This window comes from Rhincodon typus, chromosome 15 (genome assembly GCF_021869965.1).
Source record: "Rhincodon typus isolate 14 chromosome 15, sRhiTyp1.1, whole genome shotgun sequence".
Classification (NCBI taxonomy): Eukaryota; Metazoa; Chordata; class Chondrichthyes; order Orectolobiformes; family Rhincodontidae; genus Rhincodon; species Rhincodon typus.
In genome coordinates, this window is record NC_063346.1 from 59581733 (window position 1) to 59607759 (window position 26027).

General features: G+C 40.3%; 1 protein-coding gene across 1 annotated transcript in view; it reads left to right on the top strand.

Annotated features, from left to right (window-relative positions):
• Positions 1 to 26027, top strand: part of hydin (HYDIN axonemal central pair apparatus protein) — a 677137-nt gene that overhangs the window by 81710 nt on the left and 569400 nt on the right. Inside the window, exon 7 of the mRNA XM_048605579.1 lies at positions 15908 to 16032. Within this exon, the coding sequence (XP_048461536.1) occupies positions 15908 to 16032 (125 nt within the window). The remainder of the gene's footprint in view (positions 1 to 15907; positions 16033 to 26027) is intronic.

A 26027-nucleotide genomic window follows, 5' to 3' on the forward strand; every position in this document is an offset into this window, starting at 1 on the left:
GGGTAATAAGTTATTGGTAGTACTGACATTTTGCGGCCTTTATCCTTTGTCTGATAGAATGAGATGCTGGTTATAATCATATTGTGCGTAATTGCCATATAGTATCTAGTTTTAGCATTCCTTTGTGCAATGGTGTTGAAAATCTGATTATAATCTGATGAAATGAAGCCAGAGTCTTTTTCCCAGGGTAGAAATGTCAATTACTAGGGGACATAGGTTTAAGTAAAAGGGGGTAATTTTAAAGGGGCAAATGGGACCAGATTAATTTAGGCTATCTGGTTGGCATGGATAAGTTGGATCAAAGTGTCTGTTTCTATGCTATATATGTCTATGACTCTGTGAGATGTGAGAAGCAAGTTCTTTTTACACAGATGGTGGTAAGTGCCTGGAATGCACTGCCAGAAGAGGTATTGGATGCGATACAATAACGTTTAAGAGACATCTTGGCTGATATATGAATAGGCAGGAAGTAGAAGGATATGGACCAGGTAGAGGCAAAACATTTTTAGTTTAGAAAAGCATTATGTGTTTGTGCAGTCTTGATGGGCAGAAGGACCTGCTCCTGTGCTGTACTGTTCTTCATTCCTTATTACAACAGTGACAATGCCCTTTTAAAGTACTTCAGTGATTGTGCAGCTTTTTTATTTGCCCAATGTTTACAGAGACTGTTGTACAAACAGAAGTCTTCTTTTTCATCCTTCCAGCTCAGAAGTACAGCAGTATTAAATATTCTTTGGACAGAATGATGTCACTTGCATCAGTGCAGTATAGTATTATACAGATTCTTTTGAATTTCCTGTAACTTGTATTATTGTACCAATGAATTAAAAAAGACCTGCTACTACTAATGTTTGAGTATGTACCTAGACTTGTAAATATTTACTCTCCAAAACTCATTCCTTCTCTATATTTTGTTATTGCTATCTTTAGTGGATAAAGAATCAGCCGCATTAACCTGCTGTTTAAATTCCCATATGTACTTTAGTCATTGTATATCTATGTCAGGAGCAGTCATTTGTAAAATGTACCCTGCAGACTTTTGTATTGCTTATATTACCATCTGTATAGAGCTCTGTGCAATTTTGTACATAACATAAATGTGCTTTGTCATATGGTACTAAATATCAGTTGTGACACTTCTTCCCTATTAAAACTTGAAATGGAGCAGACGTTGGCAATAGTCACTGTGATGCAAATCCATAAGCAAATAGCACAACCAGTCTAAATTACTGTCTCAAGTGGTTGGATAATTATGCAGGCTAGAGTGCTACTGCTGTGTGGACTCCTTAGACTTCTTGGAGTCTGGGTCAGTCGTGCTAACTTTTAATTATGTGTTTAAATCTTAAACCAAGTTTAGTTGAGAGAAATGCTTGTGGATATCCAAGGTGTCCAGTCCACCATATGTCAAGATGTGAATGTTCACTCTACTTCAACATATGGTGTATACCTGATCTCAGCTGTGTTGATCTGGAGAGTTGCTGAGTAAGTTGGAGGCTCTCTGATGCTGTTTTAAGATGGTCAAACACTCTGGATTGTTTACAACAGCAACCTAACTGGTCAGCTATGTGGTAAATCCATTGTCCATTCTCCCAGATCAAGAGCAAACAGGGTAGGAAATACAGTAATATTCCAACTTCCACATTCTGTAAGTCTGGAAATTATTCAGAAATTGGGCATAGTTTTAACCTTTGTCCTTTTTTTCTGTTGCTTTGCATTTTAATGACTCCATTTTCTCAAAGTACTGATGGCAATTTTTTATTATATGAAGTTTAATAATTTAGAGATAAAGGAAAGTTCTTTAAGCATCTGTTGCTGACATAAGGACATTCATTTTAATGCCAGAATGTCTTACCACCAATCAATAAATGCGACATCCATCTGTGTGGCATTATATTTCTATACCATTTACATGAAATTGTATTGCTGTGTTGATACAGAATAACTCTTCATTTGAAACATTTTTCTCCTGGGTCTTCATTGTATTTTGGATATCTATTTTCCAGGTCACCTTTGGACAGAAACCCACTGAAGACGTATATCTTTCTTCATCTTTGTACTCTAAAAATAGGCTGAGTATATATTTAAGCTAAGGATGCTATTCATTGCAGTGTTAACACTATGGTCTCTGCAGATCAAGAGTTTGCAATCTCAATTTCATTAGTGGTGATGTCCGCTTTGAAAGTGGACATTGGCTGCTTCTAACACTTGCTGAGTATCTTAGTAAATAGTCATCCTTTTTGCTAATGACTCTTATTTTCTACATCTGACTGATTTTTAATTTTTCACCACTATGGAGGGACCTGATTGTAGCTAACCATCTAAGATTCTGCAATCCATCATGGTTCACAGACTTCATTAGCACTGACAGTTTAGGGGGAGGATACAGTGCCTAATCTCCCTATTGCAATGCACTAATCTGCAAGGCACTGGAGCATGACTTGGATGACATTGGCAAAAAGTTTCCATTGGCTGAAAAGATGTCCTTTTCTGCTATAAATAAAGATTGTGACCATTCTCCAGTCAAAATGGTGCTTATCTAAGATACTTGTAGTGAACAGAAAGGCAGTTCATGTAAAAACATGTAAAAAGCTTTGGGTTTGACATATTTCCTACTTGTCATTGATGGGAGCATGAGTGAGCTGCTGTGGGTTTTTGAGGTACTGTTTGCTGTGCTTTTGATCCAGTGCAGCTAACTATAAGTTGAAGTTTTGCGAGGTCTTGTTACAATGAATACTTGCAATTTATGAATTTTTATATAGGAAGGGTTTTCCTTCATTATTTTATGAAAGTTTTCATTGATTTATTCTATGAAAACAGCATAACTGCCTTTACTTTTGTCTAGATAGCTTTATTCTATCATGAACAAAACAGTAGACAGTGATTTGAAAAACATAAAATATGGGATATGAGAAATAAATAGTTGTGTGAGATTAGACTAGATTTTATTTTGGTTTGAATTGGAAGTGGGGGTTTGTTGAAAAACACTGGTACAAACTTGTGCTGCTGAATAACCATGTACCGAATCTTGATAATTCAAGGTTTCTCGATGCTTCTTCAATCTATCCTGTGTTCCATGTTGGTTGTAATTCTGGAAATTCTGGTAATTTGCTATGCTTCTAATCTATTTTGTTGACTTTGTTCTGCAAAGGCATTTCAGCAGCACATTAAACTGTGACCATCTTTTTTGCTTTAAAAATCTGTACATCACTTCCTCTGTGCAATATCTGATGCTGAATTTATGCATTTTGAATTCATTATTTACCATATTTTATTAGGATTCGAGTATTATTGCAGGGATGTATTACTGCAATTGTACAGGGCCTTGGTGAGACCACACCTGGAGTATTGTATATAGTTTTGGTCTCCTTATCTGAAGAAGTGTTCTAGCTGTAGAAGGCATGCAAAAAGGGTTTACCAGACTGATTCTTGGGATGGCAGGACTGACGTATGAAGAGAGCTTAAATCAGTTAGGACTATGTTCATTGGAGTTTAGAAGAATGAAAAGGATCTCATAGAAATCTGTAAAATTCTAACAGGACTAGACTGGGTAAATGCAGGAAGAATATTCCTGATGATCAGGGACTGCAGATCCAGGGATCATAGTCTAAGGATACGGGGTAGACTGTTTATGTCTGAGATGAGAAGAAGTTCCTTCGCTCACTGGGGTGAACCTATGGAATTCTCTGCCACAGAAAGTGGTTGAGGTCAAAACATTGAATGTTTTCAAGGAAGAGTTAGATTTGGTTTTTAGGGATAAAGTGAATAGGGTGGTGGTAGAGGGGTTTTAAGGGTTGTTGTTCAGACTGGAGTCCTGTCACCAGAGTTGTGCTGTAAGGATCAGTGCTGGGTCCACTGTTGTTCATCACTTACATAAATATTTGTATGAGAATATACGAGGCATGGTTAGTAAGTTTGTGGTTGACACCAAAATTGGAGGAATAGTGGACAGTGAAGAAGCTTATCTAAGAGTACAATGGGATCTTAATCAACTGGGCCGGTGGGCCAAGGAATGGCAGATGGAGTTTACTTCATGCAAATGCAAGGTGTTGCATTTTGGTAAGACAAACCTGTGCAGGACTGAATGGTAGGGCTCTGGGGAGTGTTGTCAAACAGAGAGACCTAGGGGTGCAGGGACATAGTTCCTTGAAAGTGCCATCACAAGTAAACAGGGTGGTGAAGAAGGCATTTGACATGCTTGCCTTCATCAGCCATAGCATTGAGTACAGAATTTGGATATCATGTTATGGCTGTACAAGCCATTGGTAAGGCCACATTTGGAGTACAATTCTGGTCACCCTGCTATAGGAAAGACGTTATTAAACTGTAAAGGGTGCAAAAAAGATTTACAAGGATGTTACTGAGACTGGAAAGTTTGACTCAGAAGGCGAGACTGGATAGGCTGGGACATTTTTCCCTACAGTTTAGGAGGCTGAGGGGGGACCTATAAACCTTATAGATTTATAAAATCATGAGGGGCATAGATAAGGCGAATAGCCAAGGTCTTTTACCCAAGATAGGGGAGTCCAAAACTAGAGGGCATAGTTTTAAGGTGAGAGGAAAAAGATTTAAGAGGGACCTGAAGGACAACTTTTTCACACAGAGGGTGGTGTGTATATGGAATGAACTGCCAGAGGAAGTGGTAGAGTCGGGTACAATTACAACATTTGAAAGACATTTGGACAGGTACATGGATAGGAAAGGTTTAGAGGGATATGGGCCAAATGGAGGCAGATTGGACCAGTTCAGTTTAGGAAGCATGTTCACATGGATAAGTTGGGCCGAAGGGCCTGTTTCCGTGCCACATGACTCCATGACACCATGGTCAAAGGGTATGGGAGAAAGTGTGAATAGGGTACTGAGCTGGATAATCATCGGTGATCATATTGATTGGTAGAGCAGGCTTAAGCACTGAATGGCCTAACCCTGCCCCTACTTTCTAAGTTTCAGTGTTAGCTGAACCTCTAAGTTGATCAAATCCACAACTGAATTTCAATCCGTGATAGCTGCTTCCCTTCCCTGTAACACCATGCATTTGTTCCTAATTTCCCCAGGATGTTCCAGGTACCTTGAATAATTGCACTTTAAAGGAGAAAATCAAAATTTTAATGGGCCATTTTTTTATGTGTGGTACCCATGTGCTGGATAGCTCTGCCTCCTCTTGTGATTCTTTTGATTGGATGATGAACAATCATTTCACATTTCCACGGGTTGGAACAAGATCTAGGGGATACACTGAGATGTATCTGTGCTGTTAATTGGTTTACTCTGGGCTTGGATTTGGGTAGCAAGACTTTGGGATCCTAATTGAGGAGATGGTGATATGGAATTCATAGAATCCCTACAGTGTGGAAACAGGCCCTTTGGCCCATCTCCCCTTAGAATTCATTTTGTGAACTTCCATTGTGAATTAATTTTTCCCAGTTGGATTGTTGAGCGATAATATTGCTCTATTTGTATTACAAAGACCTAGGAAATAGTATGGACAATTTAAGCACCACCACAACCCCTTGAGTTTCCTCTGAATCTACAGTGGTGTGAAGCAGGGATGTGTGCTGGCTGTGACCTTACTCAGCACAATGCTGAAGGAATGGAATGGTAATTTTCTCCGCTACTCATTTACTCAAATGGCAATGGAAGACCTTAAGAAGGGAGTTTACACACAGGACTGATAGGTGGACCTCTTTCCAGCATCTTCATACTCGCACAAAGATACAAAAGAAGCATTTGTAAAACATTTCATAATGCCTGCACTCTTCTGGCTGACAGTGATTCTAATCTGCAGTGTATAACCGAGGGTGGTACAACTCTTTGAGGTAAAATCATTTGAAAGAAAATTGAAGGCCTGCATCAACCTCCTCTCCAAGAATTAAGTAAACTGCTAAGCATTGTCATCAATGCACTTTGGAATCCATCAAATAACTTATTTATTTGGGTAATGTCAACTCATTTGATGCCATTATAGACACAGAAGTAAACAATAGGCTTTCAAAAGCAAACAAAGTCTTTTGCTCAGTTTAAAATGACTGTGGAGCAACTGCAGCCTCAGAGCACAGACTAAGCACAATGTACAAAGCTATAGTCCTTATAACTCTTTTTGTATGGCATTGAGCCATGGGTTCTGTCACATTGTCATATACGTTCTTCAAGCCACTTCCATCAGTGCTGCCTCCACAGCATACTCCAAGATCCCTGGCAGGACCACATCACAAACATTGAAGTCCTGTAAGCAGCCAACATCACCAACATTGAGGTCTCCTTCTGCAAAACCAGCTACTATGGGCAAATCACGTTGCCCAAATGTATGACAATCTGCCCAAGATTGCAGTGAAGGGAGACCTGATCACCTATAAATAGAACAAAGGGGTTCTATGCAAATATTTCAAGTAAGACCTGAAGAGGTTGCTCTCTTTGTACCTCATTGCCATTGCTAGTGGATCATGATGCCTAGAGATGCTACATTGGCAATGCTTCAGAGGCCTTTGACAATTAGTGAAGAGCCGGGATGACAGAGAGAAGGACAGACCCAATTGGTCTCTGCTATGGGAGAATCTACCAGTTATCGACAGGCCTGACTAGCCACAGCAGGTCTGCAGCTGATGAGTTTAACTTCCTTAAATTTTCATCCAAGAAGTACTACAGAATGCATTGTTTAAATGTTGACAGTAAATCAACAGCATAATAATTAGTACTGTTGTGTAATATTCATCTCCTGCTGTATACAGCCTTAAATAAAAGTGACAATTGATTCAAACACCTTTTCACCTTTTCGGAGTAGATGTCATTTCAAGCAACCTATGTGGTGCTTTTTTTTTCCTGTTGTACTAAGTCAACTTGGAAACAGGCATTTTAAAATAAAAAGAGTCTGAATTAGGATTCAGGTAGGGTCAGATGAAGACAAATTATAGCAAGGCCAAATTTAGGTTTGCAATGTTTGTATATAATTATGCAAAGTATGGTAAATAAGGATTGGTGAGCTAATGCACAAATAGCCATTTGGTGAAATTATGAGGTGGTGATAAGGAAGGCCTGGCTTAAAAAAGGGAGCAGATTAGGTATTAAATATTCCTGGATAAAGGTGATGGAAATACAGTGAAGTATAATTAATTAAGGAACATATTAGAGTTTTGGTAAGAGAGAATATCTTGGTTCCGTTAAGGCCAGATCTACATGGGTAAAGTTAAGAAATCATCGACATACTATTATACAACTGAGTGGATTTTAAGGAGCACCCACTGTGGGAAAGATATGGAAGAGCAGATTTGCTGGGAAATTGCAGAGTTGTAAGAATTGGAGAATCTCGTTAGTGGAGCAATTATTTATCCTAATGTAAATTGGGAGAGCAATAATGTACAAGGCAGAGAAAAAAGAGTTTCTGAACTGTCTGCAGTCGAATATTCTTATTTAGCATTTTTCTAACCCAATTTAATGATCCGATTCTGGAGAACAAGGTAGCTCAAAAAGATCGTGTCAATGGGGGAACATTTGTTGAATGGTGTTCATAGAATTATAACATTCAGGTTGGATGTGGAAAAAAAGACCAGAACAGTCTAAAACAACTTTATTGAAGAAGAGACAGTTTTTGGACTTGAGAACAGACCTCTCAATGATAATTGAAATTAAAGATTGAGAGGCAAAATTGTAATGGGACATTAGCTTATTTTAAAGAGGAGATGTTTGGGATACCTGTGAACTACATTTACTCCCACACTGGGGAAAGGTAGGGGAATCAAAATTAGAGCTCACTGGATTATGAAAGACAGCAAGGAGAAGTATAAAATGGGGATGTTAAATGGCTGTTGGGTTGATAATATTAGTTGAGAATCAGGCTGACTATAGAAAATTCAAAGAGACAATGAAAAATGAAATAAGAGAGCTGAAGAGGGAGTATAAGAAGAGACTGACAACTAACCTACGGTGGAATGCAAAAGTTTTCTAAAGGGACAAATACAGTGGAAGGGTAATAAAAGGAGAGGAGAGGTAATTAAGATCCAAAAAGGGATATATGTGGAGACAGATGTCATGTCTGACGTGTTGAATGAGTACTTTGCATTTGTGTCTAGCAAGGAAGAAATTACTGCCAAAGTCATAGTAAAAGAGGAGATAATTAAGGTACTGGATGAACTCAAAGTTAATGTGATATTTCCATTGGACCAGAACTAGGACTACTGTTATTCTTGATCTAGGACTTGGATTCAGACGGCACAATTTCAAAATTTGCAAATGACACATAACATCAAGTAGTGTAACTTTTCAGGAGGCCTCTTTTAAAATTCATTCACAAGGCCAGCATCTGTTGCTCATCTCTCATTGCCAAGAGGACAATTAAGAGTGAACCATATTACTGTGGGTCTGGAGTCACATGTAGTCCAGACCAGGTAAATATGACAGTTTCCTTCCCTATAGGAACATAAATAAAGCAGATGAGTTTTCCCTGACAATTGGCAATGGATTCTTGGCCATCATTAGACTCTTAATTCCAGATTTTTATTGGATTCAATTTCAACCATCTGCCATGGCAGGAATTGAACCTGGGTCCACAAAACATTATTTGGGCCTCTGGATTAACAGTCCAGTGATAATACCACTAGGCCATTGCCTCCCCCAAAAGTGATAAATTCAACCCCTGCACTACACAATGCTTCCAAGTTACTCAGGCACCTTACTTGGCCACTTTTAATCGGCCAGATCCCTCTCTTTGGATTCTGGTTTGGAGTCTGGTTCTGTGTGAAGATGACTCTTGCAAACTGGAAACGTCATTAGAGTTGATCTATGCTTTGACTGTATTGTAGCTGGTTGATAACAGAGAAACCTGAACCAAATTAGAACATTGCACAAACTCAGCTCAGAGCCCACAGTTCTAAACCCACTCCCTGGACGTGATTTCAGAAAGGAGCATTTTCTTAAATGTTAGTATTTTAACACTGGAGGAAGCCATTCAGTCCCTGTTTTTGCCAGCCTTTTCAATGATCCCATTCCCCCCAATTATTCCCTTCATATTTTAGTTCTGATGACTGCTGAACGTAAAGCTTCAACTTTGTATTTCATTTTAGCTATGTTTAATATTCTTCCTTTTTGATTATTCATTCCCTTCCTTTATAAATTAAGTGTTCTTCTCTACTTTTCTTCTTGTTGTTTACTATTCATAGTCTCCATTCTTCTGCAGCCTCATTTGTAGTCTTCATATTTCCCTTGAATACTCACTCCCTTAATAACTGACACCGACCTCATCCTTCCCTTCTGATTTAGACTGTCCAGCCATCTCCAGACTGTATGTAGCCCATTGCAGTTTCCCATGGTATAGGAGTGATGTCATGGAACTGAGTGGCTGTTGGAGATGTCTTGAGGCAGAGGAGGGGTATATCATCATAGAACATGCAAAGTGTTGGCCAATGGAGCCGCTAGAGTCATCACTTGGGAGACAAGTTGCCAGTTGTAGAGAATCCTGCTGAAACTGGATGACTTGGTAACCCAAGACTCTGCAGAACATTAAAAAAAAAATTAGAGGAAATTAAATCCTACCCTCAAGGTCACTTTGGGTCTTTGAAGCATAAGAAGTAATTGTGACGATTTAATCTCCATCATAGAGCAATATTTTAAGATTCCATGCTGTAATACAAGTCCTTGAACAGCATCCAATCCTCTGCTGCAGTGATTGTGGCATGCAGCTTCTGCTTGATAAATCTAATTTTAGTCTGCCCAGTAAACCAGCAGTCATAGAATCCCTACAGTGTGGAAACAGGCCCTTTGACCCAACAAGTCTACCACGAGCCTCAGAGCATCCCACCCAGACCCATCCCCCTATAACCCACCTAATCTACACATTCCTGAACACTACGGGCAATTTAGCATGGCCAATCCACCTAACCTGCACATCTTTGGACTATGGGACAAAACCCACGTAGACACATGTACGAACTCCACACAGACAGTCGCCCAAGGCTGGGATCAAACCCAGGTCCCTGTTGCTGTGAGGCAGCAGTGCTAACCACTGAGCCACTGTGCCACCTCAGTCATACTTCAAGATTTCTGAAGTTCTGACCAGAACCTACATATCTCTTGCAGCTCTGTTGCGTTAAGAGAAAGCAGGAATTAGTCGGCAAACAAGCCCAAAGGCAACCAAAACAGTAGTTGAAGGTGTTGATGTCATGTATAGCTTTGCATACAAGAATGAAAAATGGTATAATATGCTGAAATTTCTCTCTACTATTGTGGAGATGGGAAGGGAACATAACATAGATCAAAGCAAATGCATTTGATATCAATTTGTAAGGAACAGAAGAACTGTAACATTAATATTTACAATCAGTGCTTATCTGTAGGATCTGTCTCATAATGAATTTCATATTGAGATCTCCAGAGTATTATCCCAAGGAAGAGTAGCACATTATTTCCAATGAGACACTGTCCCTTTCAGCTTTAAGCAATTAACTGGTCTGGAGTTCTTCATTTCACTGTCTGTCACCTTTCTTGAATAATAGTGTATATCCATTGCCTTCAGTTGACTAGGATGATTCCCAAATCTAAAGAAGTTTGAAAGATCATTATCAATATATCCACTAAATTTGAGAAGGTTGGGAGAAAGTAATGTTCATGGAGGGGAGGTGCCAGAAGAATCAAGGAAGAAACTAAGGTGTAATTTGCTACTGAAGATCAGACTGCTGCCACAGGATTTGCTCAAGACAGGTGGTGGCAAAAGTTATCAATTGGGGCAGCTTCAATATGGGTAAAATGACACCTCCATCAAATTACAGTCTAAATTAGGGTGACAGTACAATTATCCAGAATCAGGTCATGGTGACAAAGAAGTAATGTCATCCTGATCATGTGTTTGATATATGCAAGAGGCAAATTTATTTTGACCCAGAAAGACAATCGAGGATGCTAGAAACTGTACATGAAAGATGTGTGCATGTTTCATCCATCAAGGCAGCAAGTCTGGCGTCAAGGAACCCCAGCAAAATCGGTGTCAATGGGAATCGGGGGAAACTCTCCAATAGTTGAAGTCATACTTAGCACATAAGAAGATGTTTGTGATTGTTGGAGTGAAAATGCTGGAGATCACAGTGGGTCAGGCAGCATCCATAGAGAGAAAGCCATACAGATTCCAGCATCTGCAGTAATTTGCTCCTACATTGTGATTGTTGGAGGCTAGTCATCTCAGCTCCAGGATATTGCTGCAGAAGTTCAGCCATCTTCAGCAGCTTCATCAATGACCTTCACTCTGTCACAATGTTAGAACTGGAGATGTTTACTGATGATTTCACAATGTACAGCACCATTTGTGACTCCTCAGACTGAAACAGACCATACATATGCAATTGCAACTAGACCTAGATAACATTCAGGCTTGAGCTGAATAGTGGCAAGAAATATGGTGCTGGACAAATGTCAGACAAAGACCGTCTCCAATAAGACTTTTAACCACTACCCCTTGACATTTCATTACCATTAATGAATCTATTAATGAATAATGAATATCAAGAACCAGGGGGTTACCATTGAACAGACACTGAACTGGACTTGCTATATAAATATAGTGGCTACAAGAGCAGGTTACGGGTGAGGAATACCGTAGTGAGTCACTCACCTCTTGATTCCCCAAACGTTGTCCACTATCTACTAGGCACAAGTTAGGAGCATGATGGAATACCCCCCACTAGCCTGGATAAGTGCAGCTCCAACAACACTCAAGAATCCAGGACAAAACAGCCCGCTTAATTGGCACCACATCCACAAACACTCCGCCAACAGATGCTCAGCATCAGCAGTTTGTACTACCTACAAGATGCACTGCAGAAATTCGCCAAGGTTCCTTAAACAGCACTTTCCAAGAACATTATCAATTCCAACTAGAAGAACAAGGGCAGCATATATGTGGGAACAACACCACCACCCTCCCAGCCTGATCATTAGCAACTCCTTTGTCTGTCCAACTGTCTTTCTCTCTCTTTGGGCTCTATCCTATCGTTTACTCCCTACCCCACCCACCTCCCTATTTTCTGCATATAAACTGACGTTTTCCCACCACCATCAGTTCTGAGGAAGGGTCACCAGACCCGAAACGTTAACTCTGTTTTCTCCTTCACAGATGCTGCCAGACCTGCTGAGCTTTTCCAGCAACTTTGTTTTTGTTCTTGATTTACAGCATCCACAGTTCTTTTGGTTTTTATTTTGTAATTTTTATTCTGTTGAGTTTGCTGGTTCCATAGACATTATAATTAAGATTTAAAGTGCTGGCAGCACACAAGAGAACAGGTGATCTTGTGGCAGGGGAAACTGTCCAGTGCTTGACAGTAGCTGATAATGTAGTCAGTATGGGAAGGATAATGAACAGTCTTATGGACAAATAGGAAGCTTTTCATCTAGGTAACTGCTTTCCTGCCCATTGTTGTTAACATAAACATATTGAGAGCAAAAAGGTGGAACAGATCTTTTTCAAATTTAATTTTCACGTAAATATTAAATTGGTTTCACTTTATTGTTGTGATTGTATTTGTTCAGGTTAACTAAGTCGGAGAGTAAAATGTACTGGCATGTACTTGGAAAACAGTTACAAAATTGGACAGAGTCTGTATGGATTTATGAAAGCGAAATCATGCTTTTTGAGGATTTAACCAGTATAGTTGATAAATGAAAGCCAGTAGATGTGGTTGACTTGGACTTTCAGAAGGCTTTCAATAAGGTCCCACATAAGAGATTAACATGTAAAATTAATGTGCATGGGAATGTGGGTAGTGGGCTGATATGTGAAGAGAACTGATTGGTAGAATGGAAACAAAGAGTAGAAATAAACAGATCGTTTTTCAAATGACAGGTAGTGACTAGTGAGGTACAGCAGGGTGGAGTGCTCAGACCCCAGCTATTCACAATAAACATGAATGATCTAGATGAGGGAACTAAATATAATATCTACATGTTTTCAGATGACACAAAGCTGGGTGGGAGGGTAAAATATGAGGAGGATGCAGAGATGCTTCAATGTGATTTGGACAAGTTGAGTGAGTAGTCAAATGCATGACAGATGCGATTATAATGTGGATAAATGTGAGGTTATCCACTTTGGGGGCAAAATCAGAAAGGTGAATTATATTCAGAATGGTGATAGATTTTGAAAGGGGCAAGTGATAAGAGACTTGGGTGTGCTTGTACACCATTCACTGAAAGTAAGCATGCAGGTGCAGCAGGATGTGAAAAAGGTAAATGGTCTGTTGCCATTCATAACCTGAAGATTAGAGTACAGGAGCAGGAATGTCTCTCCTGCAGTTGTGCAGGGCCTTGGTGTGATCACACCTGGAGTATTGTGTGCAGTTTTGGACTCATTACCCGAGGGAGGAAGTTCTTGCTCTGGAAGGAATGCAATGAAGGTTTACTAGACTGATTCCTGGGATGGCAGGGATTACATGTGAAGAAAGACTGGATCGACTAGGATTATATTCACTGGTGTTTAGAAGATTGAGGGAGGAATCTCATCGAAAGTTCCTGGGAGTGATGGGCGGCACAGTGGCTCAATGGGCAGCACTGTGGCTCAGTAGTTAGCACTGCTGCCTCACAGCGCCAGCGACCCAGGTTTGATTCCACCCTTGGCCGACTGTCTGTGTGGAGTTTGCACATTCTCCCCGTGTCTGCGTGGGTTTCTTCCACGTGTTCCAATTTCCTCTCACAGTCTAAAGATGTGCGGGATAGGTGGATTGGCCATGCTAAATTGCCATAGTGTCTTGGGTTGTGCAGGCTAGTAGATTGGTCATGGGAAATGCAGGATTATAGGGATAGATGCTGTTTGGATGGTTGGCATGGACTCAATGGGCCGAATGACCAGCTTCCACACTGTAGGGATTTTATGAATCTGTCCTGGTCCACCCAATTTGACGCAACCGTCAAGAAAGCACAACAATGCCTCTACTTCCTCAGGAGGATAAGAAAATTTGCAATGTCTATAAAAACTCTTACCAATTTTAATAGATGCACCATAGAAAACATCCTATCTGGATGCATCACAGCATGGTATTGCAACTGTTATTCCCAAGAAACTACAGAGAGTTGTGAACACAGCCCAGTCCATCACGCAAACCATTAACTTGATCTATACTTCCCACTGCCTCAGGAAAGCAGCAAACGTAATCTAAGGCCCTTCCCACCCTGGTTATACTCTCATTCTTCCACTCTGCACCATCAGGCAGAATATATAAAAGTTTGAATACACATACAAACAGATTCAAAACCAGCTTCTTGCCCATAGTTATCAGACTTTTGAACGGACCTCTCAAATAATTTTGATCTCTCTCTCTGCATCTTCTTTGTGGCTGTAACACTGTATTCAGTTCTGTCCATAAAGCACGCAAAGCGATATTTTTCACTGTATCTCAGTACATGTGACATCAATGAATCAAACTCAAACTCAAAGAAACCTGTAAAATTCTAACAGGACTAGACAGCGTAAATGCAGGAAGAATGCTCCTGGTGACTGGGGAGTCTAGAACCAGGGGTCACAATCTGAGGAAATAGGGTAAGTCATTTAGGACTGAAATGAGGAGAAATTTCTTCATCCAGAGAATGGTGAGCCTGTGGAATTCTCTGCCACAGAAAGTGGTTGAAGCCAAAATATTGAATGTTTTCTAGAAGGAGTTAGATATGATTCTTAGGGCTAAAGTGGTCAAAGGGTATGGGAAGAAAGTGGGAACAGGGTACTGAGTTGGATGATCAGCCATGATCATATTGAATGGCGGAGTGTGCTCAAACATTTTCGATGATTCTATGTCTCATTATTGATGCATTGATGTTTACAGGAGAGGTAGGGATATTTCTTTGTTAAGGAAAAAGCAGTGTTGTTTGTTTTTGTTTACACTTGTTGAATGTTGGTGCTCTTTCCAAGAGATTAATCCCATTTGATTGATATTTCCATGAACACCAACTCTGTTTCTTCAGTTGTGGCATTCTTTTTAATGACAAAGCTGATTTTAAATGACTTAGTTCGTAGAAACTTTTGAGATGTCTGTTACCTCACATCCATCCAGCATGTAATGAGGAGATGTATTCTGAAAGCTGTTGAACATGTTTTTGGGTTGATTGCTTCTTTTGATCAATAAAAGAGTATAGGGTGATGGGGACAGGGCAGCAAAGGGCAGTTGAGGATTAACAGATCAACCATGGTTTCATTGAATGACAGAGCAGACTTGATGGGCCAAATGACCTACTTCTGCTCCTATGTCTTATGGATTTGTGATTTTATTTGCATTTGTTTCTGGCCTGGTGCTGAAATGGGATCTGAATGTGTATTCCATGCGAAGATGCGTTTAAACATTGGTTAAAGGATACTTTAAAAAAATTGAAATGTTCTGCTCATTTAACTTCGTAAATCATCTAAGACACCATTACAACTTAAGGAGTAACCTAGACATTTAACTGCTGGTATACTCAAAATATGTAAGAAAGCAGATGAATGTTATGGTTTGACAGCATCGTCTTTCAAAGTGAAAATGTAGAGTGGAACACCCATGTGATTTTTTTTACAGTACATGGTAATTGAGCAGTATGGCAATATAGTACTCATACAAATACATACTACGAAGCTCTAAATTGTGGTTCCTTTGCTATGGTAATCATTGGTTTACCTGAGGAAATAGTGTACTCTTGTAAATAAAAAGACAGTTGGGAAATGGCAGCAATTGTAACACTGTGATTACGCAGAAAGCATAGAGTGGTTGGGCAATTGTATTATACAAAACTGGAAAATTTGAGTTCCTTAGAAAAAGTACCAGTAGTATTATAATGTACTGTTGCATAGGATTTGAGATCTTTGCACATAATTACCCAAAATGAAACACAACATGGAATAAGTGCAGCTGTTTGGTTGCTAAATCTTTCTAACATGCACACTTTAGTTATTTTTTTTTTTGCTTTTTGTTTGCAGACCATTTCTTGTGGAGCCTATTCATGGAAACCTGGAGGTTGGGGAGAGCATTCAAGTGTTAGTAGAATTTATCCCCCAGCGAACTGGGGACCACAGTGAAGATTTGATCTTGCAATTGGATACAGGTTAGATACACATCTGCTTCAACACCAAACATCCTGTAATTTCAAACATTCGTTCAGTAGAGTGGAAACATTTTGTTATGTGGCATCTATGCTACAAGTGAAGCATTACAACTGGACCTGAGAATGACACAGTTTATTAGATCAACATCCAGTTTTGTAATGAGATAACAGGAATAGATCAGAGGCATAATTTATTAGATTATGGCTATCTGGTAATTCCAGTTGGGAAGTATGTGTTAGTCAACAATGATCACTACATTGCACGAGTTTACTACTCTTTTGGTTGTGTTTTCCCATATGATCAACTCCTGATATCAACAAGGCTGGCACTATGCAGCAACAAATTAAATGAAAAAATAGAAACTTACAGGAAAAAAGAAATGAGCTAAACCACTTCCTACAGAAAACAATTCCTCCCACTTCCTACAGAAACAATTCCTCCCACTTCCTACAGAAAGCTTAGCCGAACTCGTCCTCACCCTCAACAACTTCTCTTTCAATTCCTCCCACTTCCTACAGACAAAGGGGGTGGCCATGGGTACCTGCATGGGCCCAAGCTACGCCTGCCTCTTTGTAGGTTACGTGGAACAATCCCTCTTCCGTACCTACACCGGCCCTAAACCCCACCTCTTCCTCCATTACATTGATGACAGTATCGGCGCCGCCTCGTGCTCCCACGAGGAGCTCAAACAGTTCATCCACTTCACCAACACCTTCCACCCCAACCTTAAGTTTACCTGGACCATCTCTAATACCTCTCTCTCCTTCCTGGACCTCTTTGTCTCTATCTCGGGCAACCACCTAGAAACCGATATTCATTTCAAGCCCACTGACTTCCACAGCTACCTAGAATACTCCTCCTCCCACCCACCTTCCTGCAAAAATGCCATCCCCTATTCCCAATTTCTTCACCTCCGCCGCATCTGCTCCCAGGATGAGGCATTCCACTCCCGTACATCTCAGTTGTCCTCGTTTTTCAAGGACCATAACTTCCCCCCCTCAGTGGTCGAGAACGCCCTCAACCGTGTCTCCCACATTTCCCGCAAGTCATCCCTCACACCCCGTCCACGCAATAAGAACCAAAACAGAATCCCCCTCGTCCTCACGTACCACCCCACCAACCTCCGGATCCAACGCATCATCCTCCGACACTTCCGCCATCTGCAATCCGACCCCACCACCAAAGGCATCTTTCCCTCCCCACCCTTATCTGCCTTCCGGAGGGACCACTCTCTCCGTGACTCCCTTGTCCGCTCCACACTCCCCTCCAGCCCCACCACACCCGGCACTTTTCCCTGCAACCGCAGGAAGTGCTACACCTGCCCCCATACCTCCTCCCTCACCCCCATCCCAGGCCCCAAGAAGACTTTCCACATCAAGCAGATGTTCACCTGCACATCTGCCAATGTGGTATACTGCATCCGCTGTACCCGTTGTGGCCTCTTCTCCATCTGGGAAACCAAGCGGAGGCTCGGGGACCGCTTTGCAGAACACCTACGTTCGGTTCACAATAAACAACTGCACCTCCCAGTCGCGAACCATTTCAACTCCCCCTCCCATTCCTCAGACGACATGTCCATCCTGGGCGTCCTGCAGTGCCACAACGATGCCACCCGAAGGTTGCAGGAACAGCAACTCATATTCCGCTTGGGAACCCTGCAGCTCAGTGGTATCAATGTGGATTTCACAAGCTTCAAAATCTCCCCTCCCCCTACCGCATCCCAAAACCAGTCCAGCTCGTCCCTGCCTCCCTAACCTGTTCTTCGTCCCACCTATCCTCTCCTCCCACCTCAAGCCGCACCCCCATCTCCTACCTACTAACCTCATCCCGCCCCCTTGATCTGTCCGTCCTCCCTGGACTGACCTATCCCCTCCCTACCTCCCCACCTACACTCACCTTTACTGCCTCCATCCCCGCCTCTTTGACCTGTCCACCTATCTTCTCCTCTATCCATCTTCTATCCGCCTCCCCCTCTTTCCCTATTTATTTCAGAACCCCCTTCCCCTCCCCCATTTCTGATGAAGGGTCTAGGCCCGAAACGTCAGCCTTTCTGCTCCTGTGATGCTGCTTGGCCTGCTGTGTTCATCCAGCTCTGCACCTTGTTGTCTCGGATTCTCCAGCATCTGCAGTTCCTACTATCTCTGAGCAAAATAGCTGTTGTATCCTATATCTCTGTGTGTTAATTTATCCTGTGATATCTGGATTTGGAGCAGTTCGGAGGGGGAAGGAGAGCACAATAAGAAATGATATATAGAAACAAAATAGGTAATATTAACATTCATATTAATCTACTACCCAATAATTTTTCAACATTGAATATTTATTTGTGATAATTTTCTTGTTTACTTTCTTTCTTGTTGGCGATTAAATGATTTACAATCCAGTGTTTGTCCTAACACCCACAACAAGAACTAAAGTTGTTAAATTGAATTTCACAACTTGATGTAGTGGGATTTTAACTCATAACCTCGGAGTTTGTAACTCAGCACCCTTACCACTAGGGGCCCACCACTGTAGGAATACATTGAATATTCATTTGCTAATGTTGATAACAGTAACAGTAATAGTTTTCAGGCTGTAATCCAGTGAATGTGCATTTATTGATGGAACTTGCAACTTTGGCAGGGGCATAAAATTGCTAGTAGCAGGTCAGTACCCCACGATACACCCCAGCTAAAATTGTGCAGTGTCTATTAAGGGTGACTGATCTGCTCATTCTCTCTCAGGTTGTGCATCATTCTTCAGATAAAAAAAGCACATGTGGTATATTTTTTGGTCTGTGTGAGTGCTACTGATCAATCAAGTGTAAGGAGATGAAGAGAACTGCCAAAGCGATTTACATGTTGATTTCTGTTCTTCCCTGTGAAATACAGCATAATGAAGCCTTTTGTTCAGGGCTTTGATGACAACAACTGAGCTGATGCTCATAACATAATATGCAAAAAAACTTTGGCAAGTCTATTTACATCCTATTGCTCCATACAATGTGTATTATTAGCAGAGGCACTTTACTAATCTGAAATGAAGATTCCTCAACCTTCTGAGTTAAGATGTATTTAGTTCCCATTTCTTTCTCATAGTTTGGACAGACTTCAGTTACATTGGCAAAATTGCCAATAGGGTTGCAAAAGTTGAATGCACTGTTGGAATTCAATTACAAGCTCCTATTCTTTCCTTTTATCCTGTTGGCAGTGTTTCTTTGTTTGCAGCTTGTGCAGAACATCAGTACATCTGATCTGAAGATCAGTATAATGGTGATTTAGTTCTGTTGTGCACAGTTGCTAGGGCAAACTGAATTTTTCTTTATCTTTATCTTCAAGTGAATGAAGAATGAAGAGTGAATTGTCTCCGTAATGCTCTGCTTAGACCTAGCTATTTGCTAAGTAGGGCTGACTAGGGAGCCCAATTGGTAGGACTGGTGGTTTGAAATTTATTAATAGAACTGGGCTGATGTTCCAGTAAACAGGTACATTCTGGCCTGCCTCCAGAGGAAGCGGCCTAATTCTGAGGAAGGGTCACCAGACCCCAAAAGTTAACTCTGATTTTTCCTTCACAGATGCTGCCAGACCTGCTGGGTTTTCCAGCAACTTTGTTTTTGTTCCATCCCAGCCCTGCCTTCCGGGCGCAAAAATACAATGCGCTAGGATCTTCATGAAGGATTTAGATCTGCTGAGTTCAGTAGTTTTCCAACACAATCCTACCGCCTCATCCAGGAAAACCCAGCTAATAGTTACTCTGTCTGAATTCTGAAGTACTTTCCAAGTATGTTTGTATAGATGCTTTTGACCTCTTCCTCTGGAGAGCTATCCAGAGTTCAATGACAGCACTACTGATGTGAGGTAATACAATGCAAATTTTGAAGCTGCAAGGTGATATAGAGCAGCTTGTACTTTGATAAGAGATCAGAATTCCCTCAGTTTGTATGTTGAAGCCATTCTGTTAGTTGACTTAGTTTTGAGATTTTGTTGTCTGTGAATCTATTTCATCATTGGCAAGCTCAAGCTTATATTTTTAGAGTTGGATTTTAAATATGCAGTAGAGCTATGCACTTGGTTTGTGCAGAATCATGTCTACCTTAATTTTAGTGGTGTTGTGTGGGTTGACACTTTGCCAGTAATAGGATTTGAGATTTGTAATTTGCGGCCTTCAAGTTTGAATTCCAAGAAGTAAATTAGATGAACTTTCAGTTCTCCCATAGGGAGAATTAAATTGCTGCTTAACTATTTATTCGGCGCATCTCTCAGAATTAAATTATTTTCTGCAGCAAGGGGCTTTTGCTATTTTGCTTTTTTTCTCCCAGGGCTGTCTAATTCACAAGCTAAAGCAATATTAGAGATAGTAAGAACTGCTGATGCTGGAGTCAGAGATAACACAGTGTGGAGCCGGAGGAACACAGTGGGCCAGGCAGCATCAGAGGAGCTGGAAAGTTATTTCTGAAGGAGGGTCCCGACCCAAAACGTCAACTTTCCTGCTCCTCTGATGCTGCCTGGCCCGCTTCACACTGTGTTATCTAAAGCAATATTTATTTTCACGTGTGTCAAAATTATGTTACTTACAGTAACAGAAACTGTTATCCTTAAAAAATAGAATCACCTTGTTATTTTGGCAAATGTCTAAAAATAAAGAGCCTTAATTTGTGTACCGCTTTTCACAACCTAAGGAGGTCCCAAAACATTTTAATACTAATAAAGAGCTTTTGATGTCAGTCATATGATAACAGTGGAAATAACACAGAAAGTTGACAAATAACAAGATCCCAGCAATGAGACAAATGAACAAAGTCTGTCTTTCTGTGGTCGCTGATGGATAAATGGTGAGAACACCAAACGATGTTTGTTGTTCTTCAAATAATACCATAGGATATCACTTGAGCTAGCAGAAGGATGATTGATTTAATGTTTCCCTCAGTTACAAGCACCAGCACTGTCTGAAATATAGCACTTCTAACATTAAAACACTACCTCAACTCTGCAGTCAGGTAGATTAACTGTTGTTTCTTCACTAGACTGGCTTGAATCCACAATCTTATGACTTAAAGAGAAGCGTGCTGCCACTGAGCAAAGGCAGACCTTTTAAAAAGTATTTGCCATAACCTGTGTAGGTCGAGGACCCAGGAGTGCCCATGCTTTCTATTGAGTTTTTTAACTTAATCAGACAGTCATGCAACATTGCACAGATATGACTTGCGGATCTCTCCATGGATGCAGTTTTCTTTGTAAACATTCAATACTGAGTTTCAGAAATGAAGTTTGAATTGATGGGACAATTGACCACTATTGTAATATGGTAACTCTGTATCAACATTTCATTGCTCCAGAAGGACTTATGACTTGCTATATAACTTGCTCCAGATGGTCAGTGGTTTCTCCAGCGCCATTTGTTCCATTTGACTGAAGCTCATTGACACGTAATCAAAGGATTGCAACTCAGTAATTGAACCTTCCAATGTGAATGGATCCGTGGCTGTGTGAATGTTTGCCACTACGGTAGTGAGTGAGTGACTTGGGGTGCTGTATGATGCATGATCCAGATGGGTGTTGGTCTCTTATAATTCCTCTTGCAAATTTTGGGTCTGCTTAGATATTTTCTTGGTTCTAATCACTCTTGTTCGTGATTTGTATAATTTATATTCAGTGCATTGATCTATACTATCAATATTATGGCAGTGTAGTCTAGAGTTACAGCAGCAGTATTTTCTTGAGATTTGAACTAGATATAGTTTTCCCCTGTCGTCATACATGTTCCTCCAGTTTTTTAGAAGAAGGGCTGAGAAACCATTGCTGAAATAGTGCAGTTGCAAATAGGTAAGCTGCTTTTTTCCATGAGATTGTAAGTGAGCAATCAAAATACCAGTGAAAGCAAATGCTACTTAACTCAATATCACTTATGATTGTAAGTTCTCTTTTCTTACTGAAAAACTTGTAATTGACAAACATAATTTCACACACTTTTGCAATTAGTTCCAAGCCAAGAGCTGAGTCTCATTGTATTTTCTTTAAACCACAATTGCCTTCCCAAGTGTGCCTTTTTTCTCTGTTTCCAGCTGGGGAAGACTGTTGTTATGATTGTAACTGATGCGAATATTGGACAAGTCAGATCCCAGTGTGAAACCCAGCTTGATAGACCATCAGTTTTATTTTTGCAGTTTGAGTTTTAATGATGGTCAGTCACTGAACGTATTCACATGAGGTTCCCAATGTGCTTTTAATAAATAAAAGTTTATTCTACAAAATAATTTTTTAAGATTGCTATATATATATTGCTATGACTCACTGGGGTAGCCTCTTGGAAATAAAGCCATAATATTCCCAGTGTTAGCATGGAAGTTAATATGTTTTAAAGTCATCTAAAATTCGCCAACTTACTTGACTTTCAGACCCAGATTGATAGGAAACACAGACCAGACTTCTGTATTGAACAAGAATCACTATTTATTACAAGTCTTTGGCTGCAAGTAAGCAATTATAAACTGTCAGCATATACTAATAATTAAACCTCTAATCCTCTTATAAATACCCCTTTTACATAAACAGACAGGGTAAAGAGGTAATGTACAGGGGCAAAAACTGGAAAGATAGCTCAGTAGTCTTTGTCCTCAGGTACTGTAGTTGAGATGATCCTTATGAATTTTCTGCAGGCTAGCGCATTGGTTCAGACATCTTTCTCTGATTACTTCCATTGGTTGATGAATTTATATTAAAATATTATATTATTTTTATATTATATTCCCATATTAAAAAGTCTCTAACTTATCAGTTAAAAGTCACTGATTACAGTAACAATTGCAAGACATAAACTGGCTTTCTTCAGGTTCGCAGTGAGATTTGATTGCAAAGAACAGAGACCACTCCTGAGCTGGGGAAGAACTGAAAACTTCTCTCCCACTTTAATTTATTCCTAGCTCCAAGTTACCTGAGAACCAATCACAAAGCTGTTGGAAGGCAAAAAGGTCTCTGTAATTGATAACTGTTCACTAGTCCAGAGAACAAACAATTTTTTGTTGCCAGCAAAAGCTGAATCGGTACATCGCCTTAGCTGTAAATCATCTGCAACTCTGCAATTACTCTTGTTCAAACGGTTGTTTACATGATGAGAATTTTAGAATTCAACAATGGAGGACAAAGAGATTAATTAAGAAAGGGAAAATAGAGTATGATAGTAAGCTTGCAGGGAACATAAAAACTGACGATAAAAGTTTCAATAGATATATGAAGGGAAAAAGATTAGTGAAGAACAGATGTAGGTCCCCTACTGTCAGAAATGGGGAACTTATAATGGGGGACAAATAAATGGCTGAACAACTAAATGCATAGTTCGGTTGTGTGTTCACAAAGAAGGACACAAATAACATACCAGAAATTTTGGACTTAGTGAGAGGAAGATACTGAATGAACTGAGCATTAGTAAGGAAATGGTGTTGGGGAAATTGATATGATGAAGGCTGATAAACTCACAGGTCCTGACAATCTACATCATAGAGTACTTAAGGAAATGGCCCTAGAAATAGTGGATATATTGGTGATCATCTTCCAAAGTTCTATAGATTCTGGAACAGTTCCTACAGATTGGAGGTAGTTAATGTAACCCCTTTATTTATGAAGGGAGCCAGAGAAAAAACAGGGAATTATAGACCAGTGTGTGTGACATGGGTGGTGTGGAAGATGCTGGAGTTCATCATAAAAGAATTAATAGCTGACCATTTGGAAAACAGTGGCAGGATCAGATAGAGTCAGCATAGATTTATGAAACGGAGATCATGCTTAACAAATCTACTAGAATTCTTTGAGGTTGTGACTAGTAGAGTTGATGAGGGGAAGCCAGTGGATGTGGTTTATTTAGACTTTCAGAAGACTTTTGACAAACATTGAAACACAGAAAATAAGTGCAGGAGTAGGCCATTTGGCTTTTTGAGCCTGTACCACCATTCAGTATGATCATGGCTGATCATGCAGTTTCAATATCCTGCTCCAACTTTCTCTCCAGACTCCTTGATCCCTTTAGCCTCAAAAGCCATGTCCAGCTCCCTCTTAAATATGTCTAACAAACTGGCCCCAACTGCATTCTGTGGTAGAGAATTCCACAAGTTCACAACTTTGAGTGAAGAAATTCTTCCTCATCTCAGACCTGAATGGCTTACCCCTTATTCTTAAACTGTGACAGATCACACATAAGAGATTAGTATGTAAAGTAAAATTGCATTTAATGTATTGAGATGGTTATAAAACTGGTTGGCAGACAATAAAAAAGAGTAGGAATAAACGGGTCCTTTTTGGAATGGCAGGTAGTGACTAGTGCGGTACTGCAGGAATGAGTGCTATTCACAATATATATTAATGATTTGGATGAAGAAACTAAATGTAATATTTCCAAATTTACAGATAACACAAAAGTGGGTAGGGGGAAGTAAGGGTGGGGGTGAACTGTGAAGATGATGTAGAGGTGTTTCAGTGTGATTGCGCAAGCTGAGTGAGTAGGCAAATGCATGGCAGATGCAGTATAATGTGGATACATGTGGGGTTATCTACTTTGGCGGCAAAAACAAAAAGGCAGTTTTTTTTAATCTGAATAGCTATAAATTGAGAGAGGAGAATGTGCAATGAGACCTGTACACTAGTCACTGAAGGTAAGCAAGCAGGTGCAGCAGATGGCAAAGAAACTGAATGGTATATTGGCCTTCGTGGCAAGTGGATTTGAGTACAGGAGCAGGGATGCCTTGCTGCAGTTGTACAGGGTGAGACAATACCTGGAGAATTATGTACAGTTTTAGTCTCCTTATCTGAGAGGAAGGATGGTCTAGCTATAAAGGGAGTGCAGCGAAGGTTTATCAGTTTGATTCCTGGGATGGCAAGACTGACATATGAGGAGAGATTGAATTGGTTGGGATTATATATGCTAGAATTCAGAAGAATGAGGGGAGATCTCATAGAAACTGATAAAATGCTAACAGGACTAGGCAAGAAGATGCAGGAAGGATGTTTCTGATGGTGGGGTAGTCCAGAACTAGAGTTTGTCGTCTAAAGATACGGGTAGGACTGAGATGAGGAGAAATGTCTTCACCTAGAGTGGTGAACCCATGGAATTTGCTATCACAGAAAATAGTTGAGGCCAAAACATTGTATGATTTCAAGATGGAATTGAATAAAACACTTGGGGCTTAAGGGGATCAAAGGATAAGAGGGAAAATCAGGAACAGACTATTGATTTGGGTGATCAGTCATCATAAAATGAATGATGGAAGGCTTGAAGGGTCAAGTTGCTGACTCCAGCTTTTATTTCCTATGTTTCTTTATGTTGCAGCATTTCCCCTAAAGTTACTAGACAGGCTAATTTATCAGCAAAGAGTAAGGCATGACACAAGTCAGAAGCTCCTACTCCACCCTTTGCCTCCAAACCAAGTGTTCTCTTCCTGTCTGATGGAGTTGTATCTTTTAAATGATGAGACTTTCTTTTATTAATTCATGGCATGTGGAGTTGCTGGCTAGGCATTTATTGCTCAACCCTAATTGCCCAGAGAAGAGTCAACCACATTGCTTTGTGTCCGGAGTCGCCTGTAGACCACACCAGACAAGAATAGCAGATTTCCTTACCTAAGGGACATTTGTGAACTAGATGATTTTTTTTCTGACAATTGACAACTGTTTCATGGTCATCAGTAGATTTTTAATTCCTTATTTATAATTGAATTCAAATCCCGCCATGGTAGATACCAGAACATTGCCTGGGTCTCTGGATTAACAGTCTAGTGATAATACCACTCAGTCATTTGATTGCCCAAAGGGTTGCTGATGGGCATTGAGCATGTTAAAGACTATTTATGAGAACAGGAGGAGTCTCTTGCATACCATCTAGTTTAAAGGACCACAACTGAAACATAAATCCAGTTGTTCTGAGGATGAGCAGCATATTTACAAATAAAACATTTTGGTCAAAATGTGCTACATACTGAATTTCTGTAGTTAAAACAGGGAAAATTCCTTGCTCGTAAATTTAATGT